Below are 20,686 nucleotides of genomic sequence, written 5' to 3'. Positions count from 1 at the left end.
AACAATCGTAGTGAAGTGCTGTTGAGATAATGACACTCTGCAGAGCACGGTCTCCAAATTTCCTCCACATGGCTCTGCGGATGTGGGACATAGACTCAGCATGGCATTAATGTCAGTGCCCTTATTTCTCCCCAAAAACTCTCCACAAAAATTCTCCAAAATAACCGCAGTAACGTATTTTAAGAGTCATGGAAAACCTTCTTTAATGCCACGTCCAGCTAAATGCTTCCAAGCAGCACAGAGTACAAAATTAACACTCACCCAGCACTGAATGCTAAAAACTAGCTTTGGCAAGTACATCAAATGTGTTAACTAGTTATTCACAAGTTGGCTGGTAATTTTATTAGGAACGGCAACATATACAGTAGATGGTTTAAGTTGAATTGTAAGAATGCAAATCTGCCATTGCTGTAAATGCAAATCTTTGTTGTGAATCGATAATGGTCTTTTCCTGTGGAAAATGTGTCTTCTCTTGATGCTGCAAGCCACACAATGACCAGAGTTTGTCACAAATATGCAAAGGAAAAAAAAATCAAGCTAAATAAAAGCTAAATAATCTAAATGTTAAAGAAACACAAATATGTTTTTATTTAAATATTTATGCAAAATGCAGTTTAATGGTAAGACATATTTATGGATGGTAAATGTCAAAATACACAAAGCCATTGGCGGGTGTCGCAAAAAGTTCATTTTGGGCCCTGGCAGGGACTGGAATCCCAATACATTTAATGATTCTGATACATTTAATATCTGAAATGTCTTCCCAGATAGTAAAAAATGTCCGCACGGCTTCTTTTTGCCGCCGTCCCCAAGCTGTCGGCTATAGGTGCGTCCCACTGGCGGGGATGAAACGTTTGCCGCCGAATTCGTCACTCCCATTTCTTGCGAGATGCCGCCGGCGATCAGACGGCGGGCCGCCCGCTTCATTTTCTCTGGCGGTTGCCTCGCGGCAATCGACCGCGGCCGGCCGGCGGCAATCGACCGTGGCCGGCCGGCGGCAAGCCGCTTTGAAATACAAGGACAGCTTAGACTCTCAAAATCGACCAGACATGTTGGCTATTATTATTTTTTGCTCCAAAGCCATTAGGGTTTATAACAGATTCTTGACTCTTGATTCCATGATAAGGTAAGGTTTAGGAAATGACATTTAAATTACTTTGAAACTCTGAAGCGATTATACAGTAATATATGTAAAATATATTGAATTATTTATGCACAGGTGAAAATTGTTTACATTTCTTTGATTGATGCACATTGAGACATGCACCAATAAACCAAAAATAATTCCTTTTTGTAAAACTTACTTGGCAATAAATATCTTTATGATTCTGATTAGGTTTTAAAATAGATATTTAATACAGGGTATGAACAATTTAGCAGAATAAATTGATGAAGTTAGACTTTTCACCAATGCCTGTATCAGTGAACAGTGAAAGACATCTGCAACATGGCCAAAATATCGGGTATACTTTAATTATTTTTTATTAATTTGCAACCATGGTGATATCTATCATAAACATGAAAATCCCTGTTTTGACGTGAAGGATAAACTCAATGAACAAGCGAAATTATCCTCTGGTTTCACAGTTGCGCAGAAATTTTTTTTCCAACCTCGATTTTTTTTGTTATTTTACCTTTTACAGGTTTTGCAATTATGACCTGTACAAATGTTTAAGAAAGTGTTAAAGTCCCTGTAAAGGCAATAAAAAAAATCTAAACGCATTATAAATGTTAAAAATGTATTGCTAAAACACATGACAAAGACTGAACTGTGAAGTTCCGCTGTCGCCATATCTGTTTCCGGTTTACTTGCGCTGTCAGCCTAAAATGTCTTTTTACTCGATGTCTCCAGAATCTTCCGAAAACACGCGTCAGCTATGTTCATCGCATTGTTGATGCCTGGTCCCCTGCTCCGACAAGCAAGAGGGACAAGGGCTTTAAACTCTACATATCGAAGTTATCTGCACAACTACAAGGGTAAGTATTTTAATCTAATGTGGTGTGCCGGCAGATAGCGGCTAAGCTAGTTCAGCCACGTGTTCATTTTTAATGTAACGTTAGTATAGAAGCTTGTTTTTTCTTAGTTTTAAAGCAGACTGTTTGTTAATTTTTGTGATAATTGTGATATCAATTATATTAACTTGGTCTCCTCTCAGTTTCTAATAAAGATCAGGACACCGGTGAAGTCACTGTCAGGGCATTGTGTTACAGGTCCATGAGAAAAGCAGATAAACCTCACAGTTTGAGTGTATGGTGAAGCTAGAATTAATAAGACCGCATAGTCTATATAAGACCGTTATAGGCTTGTTACTTTAATAGCCCGATGTTCCTGGGGACTCGGCTAAGGTTATTCATGATTAATGTAACTCAAATGAAAACAGTTATTGTAGGCAGGTAAGTTTCCCTAGCTGGTCCCCTCTGTGTAAAATGCGTTCTTATTCAAGTTTTCAACTCAGTCATTCGTTTAAGATGCAATCTTGTGTTATAAGTATTAGGCTATCATGATTATACAGCGAGCAAGCTATATAAATAAGTATTTAATATAATAAAAGTGTAGAGCAACAACCGAGGGTGTAAGGTAAAGGCTGAATATTGTAGATTTATTACAATATGTTGCATGTTTGAATTAAAATACCTGTGGATATGCAACTTCCCACTAATGAAAGTTTTATTCAAAAGGAGCACACACTCTACAAAGGCCTGACTGGAGATTTGCCTGATCTATCCGGTCCTTCAGGTGAGTAGGGATATAACAATAGCACATTTCACTGTACAGTATGATATGTCAACCAAAATCTGTATACCAATATTTCATTTTCTTTTTCCTCCCTTATACAAACAAATATTCTGCTTCAAAGAAAAAAATGAAATTGATGTTATCATAAGGGTTCTTCATTATGAACTTGTATGCCATGCATAACATACTGTGGATAGAAATTACAGGGAAAGTTACTGGTATGATAATTGTGGTTATATTATATTACTATTATATTTAGTGTATTGCTAATCAATATATTGTTACTTCCCAGATGACAGCGGCTCGCTTCAAGAGCAGGTGAAGCAAGTTGGGACAATGTTGAAGACATTTGCTCGCACTGGGCAATCAGGTACAACTTGCAAACAACACCTGTGGTTGTTGGTTTAATTCCCACTGGGGCCACCTGTACATGTAGTAGACCTAGATATAAATATTTAGTAGTTGAAGGACCAGGACTGACTACTTTATTCTTTTATTCTGGGAACCCCTGTAGGTGCAGATCAAACCCTAATGCTGCGACGTCTTGGAATTTGGCGATGTTGTGCGTAGCATGGACAACAAAATGCTATGCTGCAACGTTTCAGTGCCAATGTGTCTGTTGGAGAGTTATCCCTGCCAGGGGATCTGTTACTCCCCCCTAGACACCCAGGAAGATTTGGCGTTGCTTGACAACAGTTTGAGGCAGGATAAAGAGCTCCAGCAACGATTTGTCAGTGTGACGATTTCGTTTATAGCGCCATAGGGTAATCTAAAAAGTAAAATTAAGATCGTACACTGCATATTCTACAGTCTGAATCCACAGCCTGTCACATTTTAAATTTATGAGAAGCTTCAGAGAAATGTAATTTGTAACATGTTTTTTTTGTCTTTTCAGCTTCGGTTTTTGGCAATCAAATGTGGGAGGGACCTAAAGACAACCGTGTGGCGAATGCTTCAGAGTATCTTCTCTAATCACCTTTCCATCAATACAACCTGGACTGGTGTAGGGGATACAGCATGTTTTAGAGACATGTTCCTGAAGACCATTGTTCAAAGTAAGTTGGATATTTTTTTTATATTTAAGTAGATGTGTATGACCTCATTACCATTCAAATGGAATGACAGATCTTTATTTTCTACAGGAGCCATCCGGAAGAACCCGCAACCCAGGATGCCACTGATGAGGCGATCCAGGTTAACGCTACGCTGCTACCTGAAAGGAGCATCTGAACATGAAGGTGGAAAAGGCGCCGCGACAGCTGAGAGGGACCCACAGCCGACCCCTTAAACCTAGGCTGACTACTGACACCCCAGCATCACTGACAACTGGAACCCTTTCTTTATCCTGCAGCCAGTAACATCAAGACCCCTAAAAAAGCCTGCTAAAAGTGTCAGACTACACTCACCCAATCCACACTGTTCACTGTGGAAATTGCTCTTTTTTTTTTTTTTTTCTCTCGTGTCCCTGCTTTGAGGGCAGCTCCTTGGATGAATATGGGATGGTTTGTGCTTTTATACAGGCGCACGAGGAATCACTGAAGATATGCTAATTTGCACTGCCTCATTCTGGAGGTCGGGGAAAACCGGTGATTCTTAGCCCACTACGCCACACAGTCCCCAACCTCTCCAGACATTCTGATTGGCTGTGTTCTCTATAGCCAGATTTTCTGCTGTTAATTATATTTATTCCCACTTGTTGGCATTTGTAAGTTGAATGTCAAAATGTATATTATACCTGTTATCCTGCACATTCCTTGATACCAAAGATCTCAATTATTTCATATACAATTTGCTGCTTATTTCATTGTTACAGTGCTTAACTATTCTATTTTTAAGTATAGCTTGTAAATCCTAGATTATACATCTAATACTTGATATTTGCACATTATCTGGTATCAAATATTCTACTTACCATGACTTTAGTATTGGCTTATTTCATTCCGTCAGTGCTTAACAATTCTATTATAGTTTGTAAATCCTATTTCATACCTCTGATACTTGATATTGCACATTAACTAGTACCAAAAATTCTACTTTCATTCCATCACAGTGCTTAACTGTTATTCTATTGTTACATATAGCTTGTAAATCCTTGTGCCACAGTCAGCATTGCAGTTGGTATATTCTACTCCAGAGCTTTACTCTAAATTATTACCACTTAACCTATTGTTAGAAATGACTTGTAAATATGATGTTATACCTCAATTTATTTGGTATCCTGCACTTTCTTTGGTACCAAATATCCTCATTGCTTGTGTTTACTGGTAATTCTTTTCATCCCAGAGCTGACCTCTTTATATTATTAACAATTATTGTAAGTGTTACAATAGTGTTTTTTAAAAAAAAAAGAAATTGGAAACCTGCATGTTCTTTTTGTGTGTGTGTGTGTATATATAATGTTTGTATTTTTCTGTTATTTATATTTCAGTGATCTGACATCTTGTTTCAATGACAGTTACTGTACTTTGAAATGTGGAATTAAAACGCCAACTGGAAATTTGTCTGGTTTGATCAATCATTATTCTTTTAAAGATAAACTGCATGCTATAAATATATATATATATATATATATATATATATATATATATATATATATATATATATATATATATATATATATATATATATATAGCATGCGTGCAGATCGCTCGAAAAAGCGTTTGCCTCCGACGGTCCGCCTTTGATATAACGGCGGCGGAGCGGCGGCTGGCCAGCGGGCCGTCCGCGTATCGAAGGTGGTAGGAAGGCGGCTGCCGCTTTTAAAAAGCGGCTGCCGCCGGCGGACCGCCATCAAACGTGTTTGCGATATCGCCATTCTGCCGCTTCTACTGCCGCCGGCACACCGCCGGCGGACCGCCGACTTATTGCTATCTGGGTTATTAGATATTGAAAAATAAAAAACTCTAGATTTACAGGTGAAACTCGAAAAATTAGAATATCGCGCAAAAGTTCATTAATTTCAGTAATTCAACTTAAAAGGTGAAACTAATATATTATATAGACTCATTACAAGCAAAGTAAGATATTTCAAGCCTTTATTTGATATAATTTTTATGATTATGGCTTACAGCTTATGAAAACCCCAAATTCAGAATCTCAGAATATTAGAATATTACATGAAATCAATAAAAAAAAGGATTTTAAATACAGAAATGTCGGCCCTCTGAAAAGTATAATCATGCATATGTACTCAGTACTTGGTTTGGGCCCCTTTGCATTAATTACTGCCTCAATGCGGCGTGGCATGGATGCTATCAGCCTGTGGCACTGCTGAGGTGTTATGGAAGACCAAGATGCTTCAATAGCGGCCTTCAGCTCTTCTGCATTGTTTGGTCTCATGTCTCTCATCTTTCTCTTATAATGCCCCATAGATTCTCTATGGGGTTCAGGTCAGGCGAGTTTGCTGGCCAATCAAGCACAGTAATACCATGGTCATTGAACCAGGTTTTGGTACTTTTGGCAGTGTGGGCAGGTGCCAAGTCCTGCTGGAAAATGAAGTCAGCATCTCCATAAAGCTTGTCTGCTGAAGGAAGCATGAAGTGCTCTAAAATGTCCCGTAGACGGCCATGCGTTGACTCTGGACTTAATAAAGCACAGTGGACCAACACCAGCCGATGACATGGCTCCCCAAACAACACAGACTGTGGAAACTTCACACTGGACTTCAAGCATCTTGGATTGTGTGGGAACTCTCCATTCTTCCTCCAGACTCTGGGACCTTGGTTTCCAAATGAGATGCAAAATTTGCTCTCATCAGAAAAGAGGATTTTGGACCACTGAGCAACAGACCAGTTCTTTTTTTCTTTAGCCCAGGTAAGACGTTTGACATTTGAAGCCCATGTCCAGGACCCGTCTGTGTGTGGTGGCTCTTGATGCAGTAACTCCAGCCTCAGTCCACTCCTTGTGAAGCTCCCCCACACATTTGAATGGCCTTTTCCTGACAATCCTCTCCAGGCTATGGTCATCCCTGCTGCTTGTGCACCTTTTTCTTCCACACTTTTCCCTTCCACTTAACTTTCTATTAATGTGCTTTGATACAGCACTTTGAGAACATCCAACTTCTTTTGCAATTACCTTTTGAGGCTTTCCCTCCTTGTGGAGGGTGTCAATGATGGTTTTCTGCACAACTGTCAGGTCAGCAGTCTTCCCCATGATTGTGAATTCAACTGAACCAGACTGAGAGACCATTTAAAGGCTCAGGAACCCTTTGCAGGTGTTTAGCTGATTAGAGTGTGACACTTTGAGCCTACAATACTGAACCTTTTCACAATATTCTAATTTTCTGAGATTCTGAATTTGGGGTTTTCATAAGCTGTAAGCCATAATCATCAAAATTATATCAAATAAAGGCTTGAAATATCTTACTTTGCTTGTAATGAGTCTATATAATATATTAGTTTCACCTTTTAAGTTGAATTACTGAAATTAATGAACTTTTGCGCGATATTCGAATTTTTCGAGTTTCACTTGCATATTAAGCAATTTTACTACTTTGGTTTGAGCAGTTCTTACCATTTTTGGATGTACACTGATGCCATGCATTCAGTTCTACATTTGTTTTTTTTTTTTTTGTTTTTTTTTGGGGGGGGGTGTTGTGGTCCCACTTTATATTACCTGTCTTTAACTACTATGCACTAACATACAAATTAATTAAATACAATACATTATATGTATCATATGATCAATTTTTAAGACTTTTACGCTCAACAAATTCTAATTAATTGAAAATTCAAAACCATGTCTATATTTGCTCCTTCATATGCTGTATGGTTAGGGTTTAGTGTAAAAGTTGGGGGTAGTTTAACATTGTAACTACAGATGTAATTAAAAGCAGGTACTTTAAATTTAAGTACAATGCAACAACACATATATACATGATAACAACATTATATCAAATGCTTTAGCACATAGTAAAACAAATTAAAAAAAAAAAAAATATATATATATAAAGTGGGTCCAATGTTACTATAATTGATAATCAATTTATAGAATTTGCCTGTATCCTCATCAGCATTTCTCATGCTCTTTAACTTGTGTATTATCCCTCGAACCAACAAAAGTCAGTTTCTTAATTTCAATTTTATCTTCCAAAAAGTGACATCATTTCAGGTCAGGAAACCACACCACAAACAACAGTAAGAATTAGCAGTGGATTTTATGAATGATGTGATGTTATGCTGTATCAGTGGGTTTGACTCACACTAAAAGCATTCTGTATTTTTTGGTATGATAATATTAAAATGTTGAAATGTCAATTTTAAAAGATGGTTAAATATGTATATTAAAATATCAAAACTAACAAGTTGACATCCTCATGCAAGATAGCTCTCAATCCCCCATCCGTTTTGGATCTATCCTGTTCATTTTCCACTGTGTGAATAATCAATTTATAATGAATACAATTTAAATGCCTGATCTTATACAGAACATATTTTTGAAAGTCTGGCAAAGTATTGTTCACTTCAGGTGAGTTGAGAAAAAAAAAAAAATAATTATGAATAATGAATAAATAAATAAATAATATCACAAAAAGGAAAAAGGTATTGCAAAAACACATTTTTATAGTTGCATGTGTAAATATGTCTATGCAAGATGTCATATTTATTGCAGCAATCATGTTCATTATTTTTAAATTAAAAGTTAAAGTTTTAAGTTTGCATCTGGTCAATTTGACTTAATGATGCAAATGACTTAATAATGTCTAATTAATCAATTGAGGCTATAAGGACACAGAGTTGATGTTCAGTTCATTCTGAACGAAAGAAGATGCCTTGAGCATTTCTCCACAGATAAATCAGCATCTGCTCTTCAACAGAATATAAAAGATTTGCAGAGGGAAATCGCAGTCCTCTCAAAAAGACCGTACAGATTTGATGAGGTCTCAGGCAAAGTCAATTGCTCCCTGTGGTAAAAGGGTGCAAAGCTATCAGTTCATAGCCTTTGAACCTCTAGTAGTCCAAGTCATCTTCTGACTACTATTTCATAACACCAAACAACAAAGCCTGCTCTAAATCACCCACCAGGCACTGGACCTATCACTATACACACTACACAGAACTGACAGGGGCCTGAGCCTCCCAGGAATAGAGAAGAGAGAAACACCAGTCTTCACAAAGGAAGCCCAATTGGAATGGGAGGCAGATGGCTCTGCGTTCATCATCCCTGAGCGTTAGTAACCTAAGGAGTCGTGACCTTCATACTAGAGCCGTGAGCCATAGTAGAGCCCAGCACCTGCAGAATGATATGTTCACAGAAAACTGTGTTAGGGCTGGATGGATCATGGTTGGGGGGATGAGAAACAGGCTTGCAGAGGCATTACACGACTCTTTTCTTCCTTCCAAATGGAATTTTGAGCTTTGTTGCACATCACTGAGATAAAATTGAATTGTCTTTATAAATGTGTTTCAACCGATCCAAGGGGACCATAGAAACATTTTGCTCAATCAATAGAAATCTTTAAGAATATTTGTCTTTTAAGATCTGAATTTGAATTAAGGGTATTGCTTGTGATATTGTGTCACCCAGGAGAATGGATAGTTCAACTAAAATTTAAATTCTGTCATTATGTTCTGGCCCTTATGTTGTTCCAAACCCATATGACGTGTATGTTATACCCCAAGTCTTCTGCAATCATACTATAGCTTTGTGTGAAATTTTAGTCCTTATTCACAGAAAACCTTTGCCTTCACCAAAGCTCGATAATGGTCTACAAAAGTTGTGCAACCTTCAAAAATTGTGTTTCAATGCCATTTGATGCCAAATACAACTGTTTTTTGCATGTCTCTATATCTAATGTCTCGTTAGATTAGGGAACTGAAGCTGAGGGGAAGATTATCAGTCAATAACAACTTCAATTTTAGTCTGTGCCTCACACAAATCCATCGTATGTTTTCATAGGATTGTTCATTTAGGTCCAGTCTCTCTTAACTTCCATTATACTCTTCAAAAATGCACCTTTCGTGTCCACATTCATACGAGTTTGGAACAAGTTATTGCCCAGTCAGTTGCCGTTTTTGAGCAAACTATTCCTTTAATTATAGGCATGAGAGTCTCACCTGCTTGGTTGGTAGTAATGGTAACTGCAGCATACTGGCGGAGAGCTGGCGCCTGGGAGGACACTCTGTTTTGTGCCTCGATCTCAAAGGTGTAGTTGGTGTGCGCCAGGAGGTCTGCCATGGTTACTGTGGTGTTAGTGAGGCCAGATGCACGGGGCAAAAATCGCACAGCCCCTCGGCAGGGCTCACACTGCCTGGGACCGGGCCAGCATCGCTTACACACCACGTTAAATGTCACGTCTTTCCTGCCTCCATTGTCAGCCGGCCAGTTCCAGTCCAGAATCACTGAAGTCTCATTAATAACAGAGATCACGTTGCGTGGGGCAGATGGCGGTCCTGATGAAAGGAGACAGATGACACAATATTTAAACATCAGCCCATCAAGCCATAAAAATAACAAACAATGCAATTCAAATCTATTTGAGTAATACTGAAATGGATGCAACACTGACACTGTGAACCAATAATAAGATATATTTATTTTAAAGGCATAGTTTATCATTCACTTTCACTGTATGGAAAAAAGACACTATGAAAGTGAATAGTGTCTCATGCCATCAGCTCTTAACATTCTGCCTTCGATGTTTGTAACATTCTCCTTCAGTGCTACATGGTAGAAAGAAAGCATGGAAAAACATGAAAGAAATGTAATAAAAAAATATCATTTTTAGAAGAACTATTCCTTTAAAGGAATGCTCCGGGTTCAATACAGGTTATGCTTTATCTGCAGCATTTGTGGCTTTATGTTGATTTGTTTTTTTGTTTTTTACATTTGACCTGTAAACTTGTCTAAATGGTCCTTTTGAGATGAGACTACTTTGCACAGACAAAGTTAATAGGCGAGTCTATTGCAATAGTCTTATGTTAACATGTAAAACAGTGTGTATATTAATGTTTATTACAGTACCTGGCACCAAGTATTTCCATTGTGAGTGCTTTACTGTAACCATTATTTTTGCCTTTTATTACAAACTGAGGAATAATGCTGTGGTCATCAAGATTAGCCCACAAATCCTGATGATAGACCATATATACAGTAACTTGTATTGAAACTGCAACATTACTTTCGAAAATGTGGGATTTATCTTCAAAGTCATCAGATATGGATGGATAGGGAATTTAGACAGACATGTCCTTCCATTTATTATAATGTTGGCTTCCATTTGTTATAAAGTATTACTTTGGAGTTTGGAAATGTGTCCTCACTGGATAGTTATATTAACTTTAAAAGATTGTCTTGATAAAAAGAAAAAAAAAATGGGAATGAAGTGCAGCCAGTTGGTACTGATTGGAATTGCAGGCCTGCACAGCAAGCTGTTATTTGAAAAAGTGACAGACTTCTCCGTGCGCACAACACTGAAATCTCAGATTAAAATAAGATGGACACTAGTTCATAGCCAGACCTCAAAAGTTTTTTTACATTGTATATATTTTCTGAATATTTTACAATTTTTATATCAGACCAGTGGCTATAATTACGCAAACTGAAATTGCTCTTAGATCTGCCTTAAAGATGGTGGTGAGAGAAGAAATTGAGGGAGCAATGTTGACCTGTTTTGATTTGACATGAATTCAAACACTGGAGCTTTGAAAAGTTTCCTGTCTTTCAAACCTGAGTATCATTTTGACAGACATTTTGTCAGGAAGAGAGAGAGAGAGAGAGAGAGAGAGAGAGAGAGATTTGGTACTACATGGCAAGAAATAGAACATTACACAAAGGTATCTTGCCCATAAACACACTCCGGAACATTCTTGAGCACTCCCTGTTGCTTTCCCTTGATTCTGACACGATAAATCAGACACTTAGCTTCAAGGTCAAGTTCAGGTTTCCCCACACTTAAAAGAAGAGACCACAATCCTTAGGCCTAGTCCACACTAATAAGTTTTCGTTTGAAAACGCATCTTTTTCTTTCCATTTTGGCCTTCCGTCCGCACTGAGACGGCATTTTTGTCCACGAAAACTGAGCTTTTTGAAAATGCGCTCCAAAGTGTATAAATTTGAAAATGCCGTTTTCGCATTGTAGTGTGGACTCTGAAAACGGATGCTTTGGAAAACGATAACACATTTTTAGTCATGTGATCTATCCAACCAAAACTTGGTGTCCGGCGACGGAACACAAGGACAATTGCAAAGGGGATTTTCTGCATTCGCAGTGACATGATTTAAGCATTTTCATACGTTTCAGGGTGGATGAGCAACTTTTGGAATACGCTTGAAAATGTTAGTGTGGGCGGAGAGCGTTTTGAAACGAAAATGCAGTTTTCAAATGTATCCTGATTAATGTAGACGTAGCCTTAGAGGAATAGTTCATAAAAATGTTGTCATCATGTACCCTCATGTTGTTCCAAGGTTGTATGACTGTCATACGTCCATGATGCACAAAAGGAGATCTTATGAATAAAGTTGTTTAGTGATTTATACTGCCTTGCTCCTAAAATAGACAAATGTATCATAAAAGTCGTGCATACGACTCTCTATTTTCCAAATGATGCAAGCCATTCGATATAATTGTGTGTGTAACAAAGTCAAACAAAATGTAAAAAAAATCTTCAACTCCACCATAGCTCATCTGCAGTCATAGTTTTCTAAATGTATCAATCATATGACATGCGAGAACCAATGTTGTTTGCCATCAATACCGTCAAACTTGTCGCAATTTATCTCAAAGCACCATTTCTGAATTTAATACAAATGACATTTGAAAGCTCTGGGGGAGGTGAAGGTGATCAGATTAAAATAATGGCTTTCATTTTGGCCAATAAAAATGAAAATGATATGAAAAAGAGCAGCTTGGACATTCTGGCCAACTATTTTGAATATAGTTGTGTTTAACCTTTAAATGCATGAGTGTTTCGACAAACATTGTTACATACCTCGGATCTCTAGCGACCTGGCACATACATTTTCAAGACACATATAAAATAATAGAATAGAATATATTTTATATATTTATTTGTATGTTTTATTTTTCAAATATCAAACAGTTAGTGTAACAAATATCAAACAGGATTCATTACTTCCATAAAGAAAGTTTATATGACTGAACTGCTGTCAAACACATATTGAGCTGCATACAGCATAACACATAATATACACACAAGTATTTTCTCAGGTGCTTTTTGAGTCTAAATAGATGCAGAACTTTATTTCAGTAGTACTCAAATAACAATAGTCATATCATACTGTTCATGTGTTACACTTGCTCTAGTTTACTTCCACATTCCTTCACCATCAAATAGCAATATCAAATGTAAATTAAGTAAATCACTGAAACAACAGCAGCACCTTGAATAACAAATAGCATGTATAATATGCATGTGTGTATGCATTTGGGAGACTGACAACTGTTGTCACACAGAAAATCAACATGCTATAGTAATTTTTATGAATATAGGACTCATTTGTCTTATGACAAACAAAGAAATGGATATCTTATGATAGGAAACAAATAATAAATAATCATAAATATAAGGAAGCAAAAAAAAAAAAAAAGTGTCACAACTACATACAGTATCTCTGGTCATATGTGTTCATATGTGGCATACATTCAGTGAATATGTGGTGCACTGAGATTTTCAGGTATAGGATATTCTCTACCACACACAGGTGTCTGGAGAATTCCAGGTTACCACCTAGATGACATCATATTTTTTGTGTGTGTAAAGAAATACACTTTTATATATATATATATATATATATATATACAGTGCATCCGGAAAGTATTCATAGCGCTTCACTTTTCCCATATTTTATGTTACAGCCTTATTCCAAAATGGATTAAATTCATTATTTTCCTCAAAATTCTACACACAATACCCCATAATGACAATGTGAAAAAAGTTTGTTTGAAATCTTTGCCAATTTATTAAAAATAAAAAACGAAAAAAAATCACATGTACATAAGTATTCACAGTCTTTGCTCAATACTTTTTTGAAGCACCTTTGTCACCAATTACAGCCTCAAGTCTTGTAGTGTATGATGCTACAAGCTTGGCAAACCTATTTTTGGGCAGTTTCTCCCATTCTTCTTTGAAGGACCTCTCAAGCTCCATCAGGTTGGATGGGCACAGCCATTTTCAGATCTCTCCAGAGATGTTCAATCGGGTTCAAGTCTGGGCACTTGCTGGGCCCCTCAAGGACATTCACAGAGTTGCCCCGTAGCCACTCCTTTGTTATACTGGCTGTGTGCTTAGGGTCGTTGTCCTGTTGGAAAATGAACCTTCCACCCAGTCTGAGGTCCAGAGTGCTCTGGAGCAGGTTTTCATCAAGGATATCTCTGTACATTACTGCATTCATCTTTCCCTCGATCCTGACTAGTCTCCCAGTTCCTACCACTGAAAAACAGTCCCACAACATGATGCTGCCACCACCATGCTTCACTGTAGGGATTGTATTGGCCAGGTGATGAGCGGTACCTGGTTTCCTCCAGACATGACGCTTGCCATTCAGGCCAAAGAGATCAATCTTTGTTTCATCAGACAAGAGAATTTTGTTTCTTGTGGTCTGAGAGTCCTTCAGGTGCCTTTTGGCAAACTCCAGGCAGGCTGTCATGTGCCTTTTACTGAGGAATGGCTTCCGTCTGGTCACTCTGCCATACAGGCCTGATTGGTGGAGTGCTGCAGAGATGGTTGTTCTTCTGGAAGGTTCTCCTCTCTCCACAGAGAAACTCTGGAACTCTGTCAGAGTGACCATCAGATTCTTGGTCACCTCTCTGACTAAGGCCCTTCTCCCCCTATCGCTCAGTTTGGCCGGGCGGCCAGCTCTAGGAAGAGTCCTGGTGGTTACACATTTCTTCCATTTATGGATGATGGAGGCCACTGTGCTCATTGGGACCTTCAATGCTGCAGACATTTTTCTGTACCCTTACTCAGATCTGTGCCTTGATACAATCCTGTCTTGGAGGTCTACAGACAATTCCTTGGACTTCATGGCTTGTTTGTGCTCTGACATGCACTGTTAACTGTGGGATCTTATATATAAACAAATCATGTTCAATCAACTGAATTTACCACAGGTGGACTCCAATCAAGTTGTAGAAATATCTCAAGGATGATCATTGGAAACGGGATGTACCTCAGCTCAATTTTGAGTGTCATGGCAAAAGCTGTGAATACTAAATGTACATGTGATATTTTTCGTTTTTTATGTTTAATAAATTTGCAAAGATTTCAAACAAACTTCTTTCACATTGTCATTATGGGGTATTGTTTGTAGTTTTTAGAAAGGCTGTAACATAACAAAATGTGGAAAAAGTGAAGCGTGAATACTTTCGGATGCACAACAGTTAGTTCCGGTCCTCAAATCTTATTGGATGAGAGACGTTCCATGAGCACTGATGGTCTGACAGGTTCACACACATGCTCTCTCTCTCTATTTCTCTCTCTTTCTCTCTCTCTATCACACACTCACACACATACACACACACACACACACACACACACACACACACACACACACACACACACACACAGACACACACACACACACACACATGTTGGTCTACCTATCATTATGGGGACTTTCCATAGACATAATGACTTTTATACTGTACAAACTATAGATTCTATCCTCTAAACCTAACACAACCCCTAAACCTAACCCTCACAGAAAACCTTCTGCATTTTTACATTTTCAAAAAAACATTGTTTAGTATGATTTTTAAGCGATTTGAATTATGGGGACACTAGAAATGTCCTCATAAATCACATTTATAGCATAATACCCTTGTAATTACTAATTTGTAACTTACAAAATTGTCCTCGTAAATCACAAAAACACGCACACACACACACACACACACAAACACCCATCAATCCATCCTTGTTTATCCAATAACTTGTTAGAAACAGCACAAGCCGTGATACATTTCTGAAGTGAACTTTTTGAATTATTAACGGAGGATTGGACGCATCATTTGTTTTGAACAGCAACGGCAGATTCTGATCCATAGTGTAATAAAGTAGTTCCATGCACAAATGCGTTTTTATGACCTTACTCGGTTTTTCCAAATTTTTTAAAATGTACTTGTTCATTGAACTGCTGTATATAAGCAATGTCACACCGCAATCGTGCTATATGGAATTTTAAACAACTCAGTTGACAAATACACATTAGTCATGATCACAATACCAAACCATTTTGTTTAAGGCCTACTACTCCTAAATTCAAACTCCTCATTAAGTTTATCTAAATACTTTGCATATATTCTGAATTCATGAAATGTGCTCTATATAAAGTTAACTCAATTCGGTGAGTTGATTTAAATATCACATAATTTAAAGATTACACAACCGGAGTTGTTAACTTGTCTTACATACGGATTATGCAGTAGGCCTAATTGCTGTTTTTAAAAAATATATATTTTTCATCCATATGTATTATACAGTAGAATGTTTGTAAAATGTTGTAAATGTTTAAAAGTATACTTATGAAACAATTACTGTTTGTGTAATGTTGTTAATGCATTTTTTTATGCATACTTATTCAAGGGAATTATTTATATTTATTATAATGACAAGTTATGTCATTTGTTTGGCATATATAATGGTTATGTAGTTGTCTAATTAGATGCAATTAGTAATGAAATCACTGTATTCCTGTCCATATTGGTGTAAAGTGAACATACAGTACATTAAGCACTCACCTTACTATTACACTTTACTGAAATACTGTATGCCATTTTAAAATGCCATATTACAGCATATGAGGGATGTGGGACAGATATGTGGACATTTCCTGACTTTTCTATAAGTTGTGCACAGGAATTTATATGCTAGTGTGAGGGAGTGCTCGTATATGCTTCAGCTGGTGTGCGGAAATGTTCAGATGTGCTTCGGTAGGTGCTCGAAAGTGTTTGGATGTGTTTTGACTGCTGCACGAGACTGTTCGGGTTGACGATCCACGTTCAAAAGTGGTCCGTTCCTGGAGGTGCATTGTAAGAGTAAATCTTTCTTTTCACGCAGTGGTTATAATTTATATATATTTTTATTTATTTATTTATTTTATTGCAATTTTTCCCCCTTGTTTCTTTCTTTTTTTACACTATTACGAACAGAAAATTTGTGGAATACTAAAAAGGTGTGGGCGCAACTCCAAAAAATGGATGTGGTACAGGGGTGGAATGAGGTCCTAGGTAATAACCCCAGGTATGCATTAAAGAAAGAAAATAATACAGCTTCAGAACAACATGAGGTTGAGTAAAAGATGATACATTTTCATTTTCCTATGACCCTTTTAATTTTTCTAAAGTATAGTGGATTTTCTATTTTACATCATATCCTTGATCTTTCCTTTATAAAATAATGCGTAGGCCTACCATAAAAAAGGAGGTTTTCAGTGTCAGTAAAGATAAAAGAATGCGTTAATGTGACTCAGTCTCCAATGGCAGAGGCATAAACCAAGCTCTTTTTTTATAGGATAGAAGGAAAAGTAGTTTAATGTCACAGAGTAACATCTTTGCCAGAGAAAGGCCTCCTTTGATCCTGACATATAATAGAAATCACAGTGAGCCAGGTAATGTTAATAGACTGGCTCGCCTGTTAGTGGGAGGATGTGAGGTGAGCCAGAGTAAGCCATCCATAACACAGACAGCTGAGTCTGACAAGCGGCCCATGGAAGTGTGACTGCAGCCTTCCTTATTACTGCAAATCGAAGAGCCACAACCACAACAAGTCAAACCCTATGGCCATGAAATCCTGTCTGTGACATACAGGAAATGTTTGCAGGTGTACTCAAAGTGCGGCCAGTCAATACAATCCAGACATTTTTGGAGAACTAACTTGCCATATGTCTGTACTACAAGTGAACGACAGGTTGCCACAAGTCAGAGTGCTCCTGTTATAATGAACAAAACCTATATACTCTGCAAAAAACACCGCACTTGTATACACTGACATCAATTGATTTCTTAACAGTGGTAAAATCTCATTTTTTCTACAGACTTGAGTGGCAGCAACAAAAATATTATCACAAACGGTCACATTTTCTGCAATATAGAGTAAATAATAATCTGTAAAAACAAATCTTCTGCCAAGTAATTTAGTTCATTATCCTAACTGTAATGGATTTTGATGCCAAACAATGTCACAACTTGCCGCATTAACAGAGAACATTCAGTCACAGGTGTGGGTTTTATAATAGAGGTCTGTTTCCAGACGCTGTTGGGTTTCGGTCAGTTCAAGCATAACTAATCTTTCAGGTCAGGTTTGGGTTTGTAGTTATTTAAAAAATTAATTATCGTAATTATTTTGATTATGACTATTATTAAACATATTTTTATAGTCTATTTTAATGTAATATAGACTAAATTTATTTAATATATATATAATATTTTTATTTAAACATAACTTGTAATTGAACTTAAATAAAATACTGCCTATGAGGAAATTATAAAGAGAGTGATCATATAAAGAGACTGATCATCATATTCTGTATATTGCAAACATTGTCATCACTGACTGGTGCGATCAGAGCAAATTCAAACTGTGTGTGTTTCATTTAGCAGTAAAGATTTGAGATAGCAATGCCCAAATGTCCAAAAAAATAGCATGAAAGCAAAACAGGACAATTTAACATAAAATGGTATGATTCCTAAACTGTTGTATACATTTGTGTATAAATAATGCTAAATTACATTACATTTGAGTTACTTGTTAAATTCATGCTGACCACATTATGGAAAATAAAATGGGACTTTTTAGGACAGACCAGCACTTATGACTATTATGATGAATGAGATGTGAAACAAAGCAAAAAATGTACTGCTTACTGCAAACTTCCAGTAAAAGCCAATTAGAAATCACCACAATTATCAGGCATTTTTATCTACTGGCCCTTGGTCAGCCCACATTTTCTAAAAGTGGCCCCTGAACTATATATTGTGAGTATCTCTGGCATTGAGTTTGATAAGCGGCACAATTATATAACATGCCTGCTGTTGCCATTTTCCTCACGTCAGCCTCCGAAGAATATCGGCTTTACGAGGTCATAAACAGGAGACAGGCAGGAATGAACAAGCCTATATATACGTACTAAAAACAGGCATAAATATGTATGCCTTTGAAACATTCAACAGTGATTAAATGCCAACCTTTCTGACACAACATATAATGCAACATAAAATGTAAATTTTCCAAAGCAATAATTCATGCAACAACTGAGCGTATAACACAACCATGACCTGACTTATATGGAACTATCTTGCACGCAAAACAGATATGTTGCTATCTCTAAGAAAACATCTCTGAAGAACTCAAAATGACCTTCTGCAATTATTGCAGATAATATTGCGCATCTTCTTCCTTTAATTGTAGTTCCGCTCTCAGGGCTACACTTAAAGCGTATCTGTTCCATTGCTTGCATCCGAGCAGATTCTATCAAGATTAATGCAGAAACTCCAGGGCTATGACAGTATGAAGTGCAGAAATTAAAGTTGTACATGCTGTTCAAGTGTTTTTCTTTCGGACTGTACCCATCAAAGTCTTAAACTAACATTGGCAATAAGTGCTTAAGTGGAAATGAAGACACAATATTGCTTTTGACAGCCAAAATAAAACGCAACTTGCATGAGCATGCCTATGATCTAATGTGCTGACTACTTTGCATGTCACGTAAGATACACCCTATTAAACTTGGCCACAAAATTCAATAAGGCTCTTGGTGGTTTTATGTGATATGAATCAGCACTGATAGCAATGCCATGATTTATGAATAATGTGTTTTGGAATGTTTGGCAGTCGCTGCGTGCATCTGTCTACCATCTGCGTGCTTCTCCAATAAAGAGAATGGGTTACTTTGCTCCGCCGTGCAAACCCGATGAGGCCCATTGGTTGAAACGGTTAAAAATAAGCAAACACAGGCTATTCTCAGCGGGATCCATCAAGGGAGCTGAGGGGGTATCAGAAGCTTTGTCAGTATGAGCCAACACAAATTAATCAATCCTTGAACAAACATCATCTCTCAAAAAATGAAGGCTCTTCTGAGGGCAGCACTATGAATGAAAGTGTTGTGCTTGAAGTAGTCTTAATAACTGTAAAACAACACAAGGATCATTTCAAAGTGCCTTTTTAGTTGTTTACGGACCTACGCTTAAAGGTGGAATGTGTTACAAAATTGCAATAATGATCAATGTTGTCATGCAAGTTATAAATGTGACCTGAAAAGATAAGTCGACATTTTCGACAATGTTGACAAAACAAAAGCGTTGCAAATATTTTCATTGTCGAATTGTCATTTGATCTCAAGGTATGCAACATGAGATCATATTAAACATGAATGATGAAATCAAGTCTTATCAAATCTTATTATTCTCTGCAAAAAATAGTTCTTAATTTGTCTTTTTTGACCTGTTTTTCCAATACAAATGTCTAAAAATCTACACATACGTGTACAGGCCACTGAGGCTGGGTCCTCCTCCGCACGGAAGTAGTTCTTCTCACAGCCACAGTGCACTGAGCCTTCCTGGTGCGTGTAGCTGTACGGGGGACACTTGGTGCACTTGACGTTCCCAGAGGAAGCCTTATAGAAGCCGGGCCGGCAGGCTGTAGAGACAACAAGAGGAGGGAAGACAAATTAGAACACTGGTAGACTCGAGCCAACAGGGCCATTCATTACCCCATTACTATGCTGCCACTTTTAATGGACCAAATCATTTCACATGACCATATGCATCGGCAGACACAATGGAAAGACATTTAATCATCTGCACTAACTTAAACAAACTAATAACTGTACCAACAGCACTGAGATGTGTGTATGCTTGGCCACACGCACATGTGAGCCGAATGCAGAGTGAAAGTACACTCGTTTCAGGAGGAGGCCCATAAAAAAAAGTCTAACAAATGTCTCAAAATGAGCTTGAAAAGTCAGCATTTAAAACTCAAACAAACATTTCTC

General features: G+C 37.5%; 1 protein-coding gene across 3 annotated transcripts in view; it reads right to left on the bottom strand.

Annotated features, from left to right (window-relative positions):
• LOC127658708 (ephrin type-A receptor 3-like) overlaps positions 1-20,686 on the bottom strand; it is a 156,835-nt gene that overhangs the window by 65,854 nt on the left and 70,295 nt on the right. For 2 of the 3 annotated variants that reach the window (XM_052148144.1, XM_052148143.1), the window contains exons 4-5: positions 20,176-20,331; positions 9,793-10,128 (exon numbers count right to left, since the gene is read on the bottom strand). In XM_052148144.1, the coding sequence (XP_052004104.1) occupies positions 9,793-10,128; positions 20,176-20,331 (492 nt within the window). The remainder of the gene's footprint in view (positions 1-9,792; positions 10,129-20,175; positions 20,332-20,686) is intronic. The other variant, XM_052148145.1, reaches the window with a different exon arrangement.

This window comes from Xyrauchen texanus, chromosome 18 (assembly GCF_025860055.1).
Source record: "Xyrauchen texanus isolate HMW12.3.18 chromosome 18, RBS_HiC_50CHRs, whole genome shotgun sequence".
NCBI classification, from domain to species: domain Eukaryota; kingdom Metazoa; phylum Chordata; class Actinopteri; order Cypriniformes; family Catostomidae; genus Xyrauchen; species Xyrauchen texanus.
The sequence above is the reverse complement of the archived record's forward strand: the minus strand, read 5'-3'. Positions and strand labels throughout refer to the sequence as shown.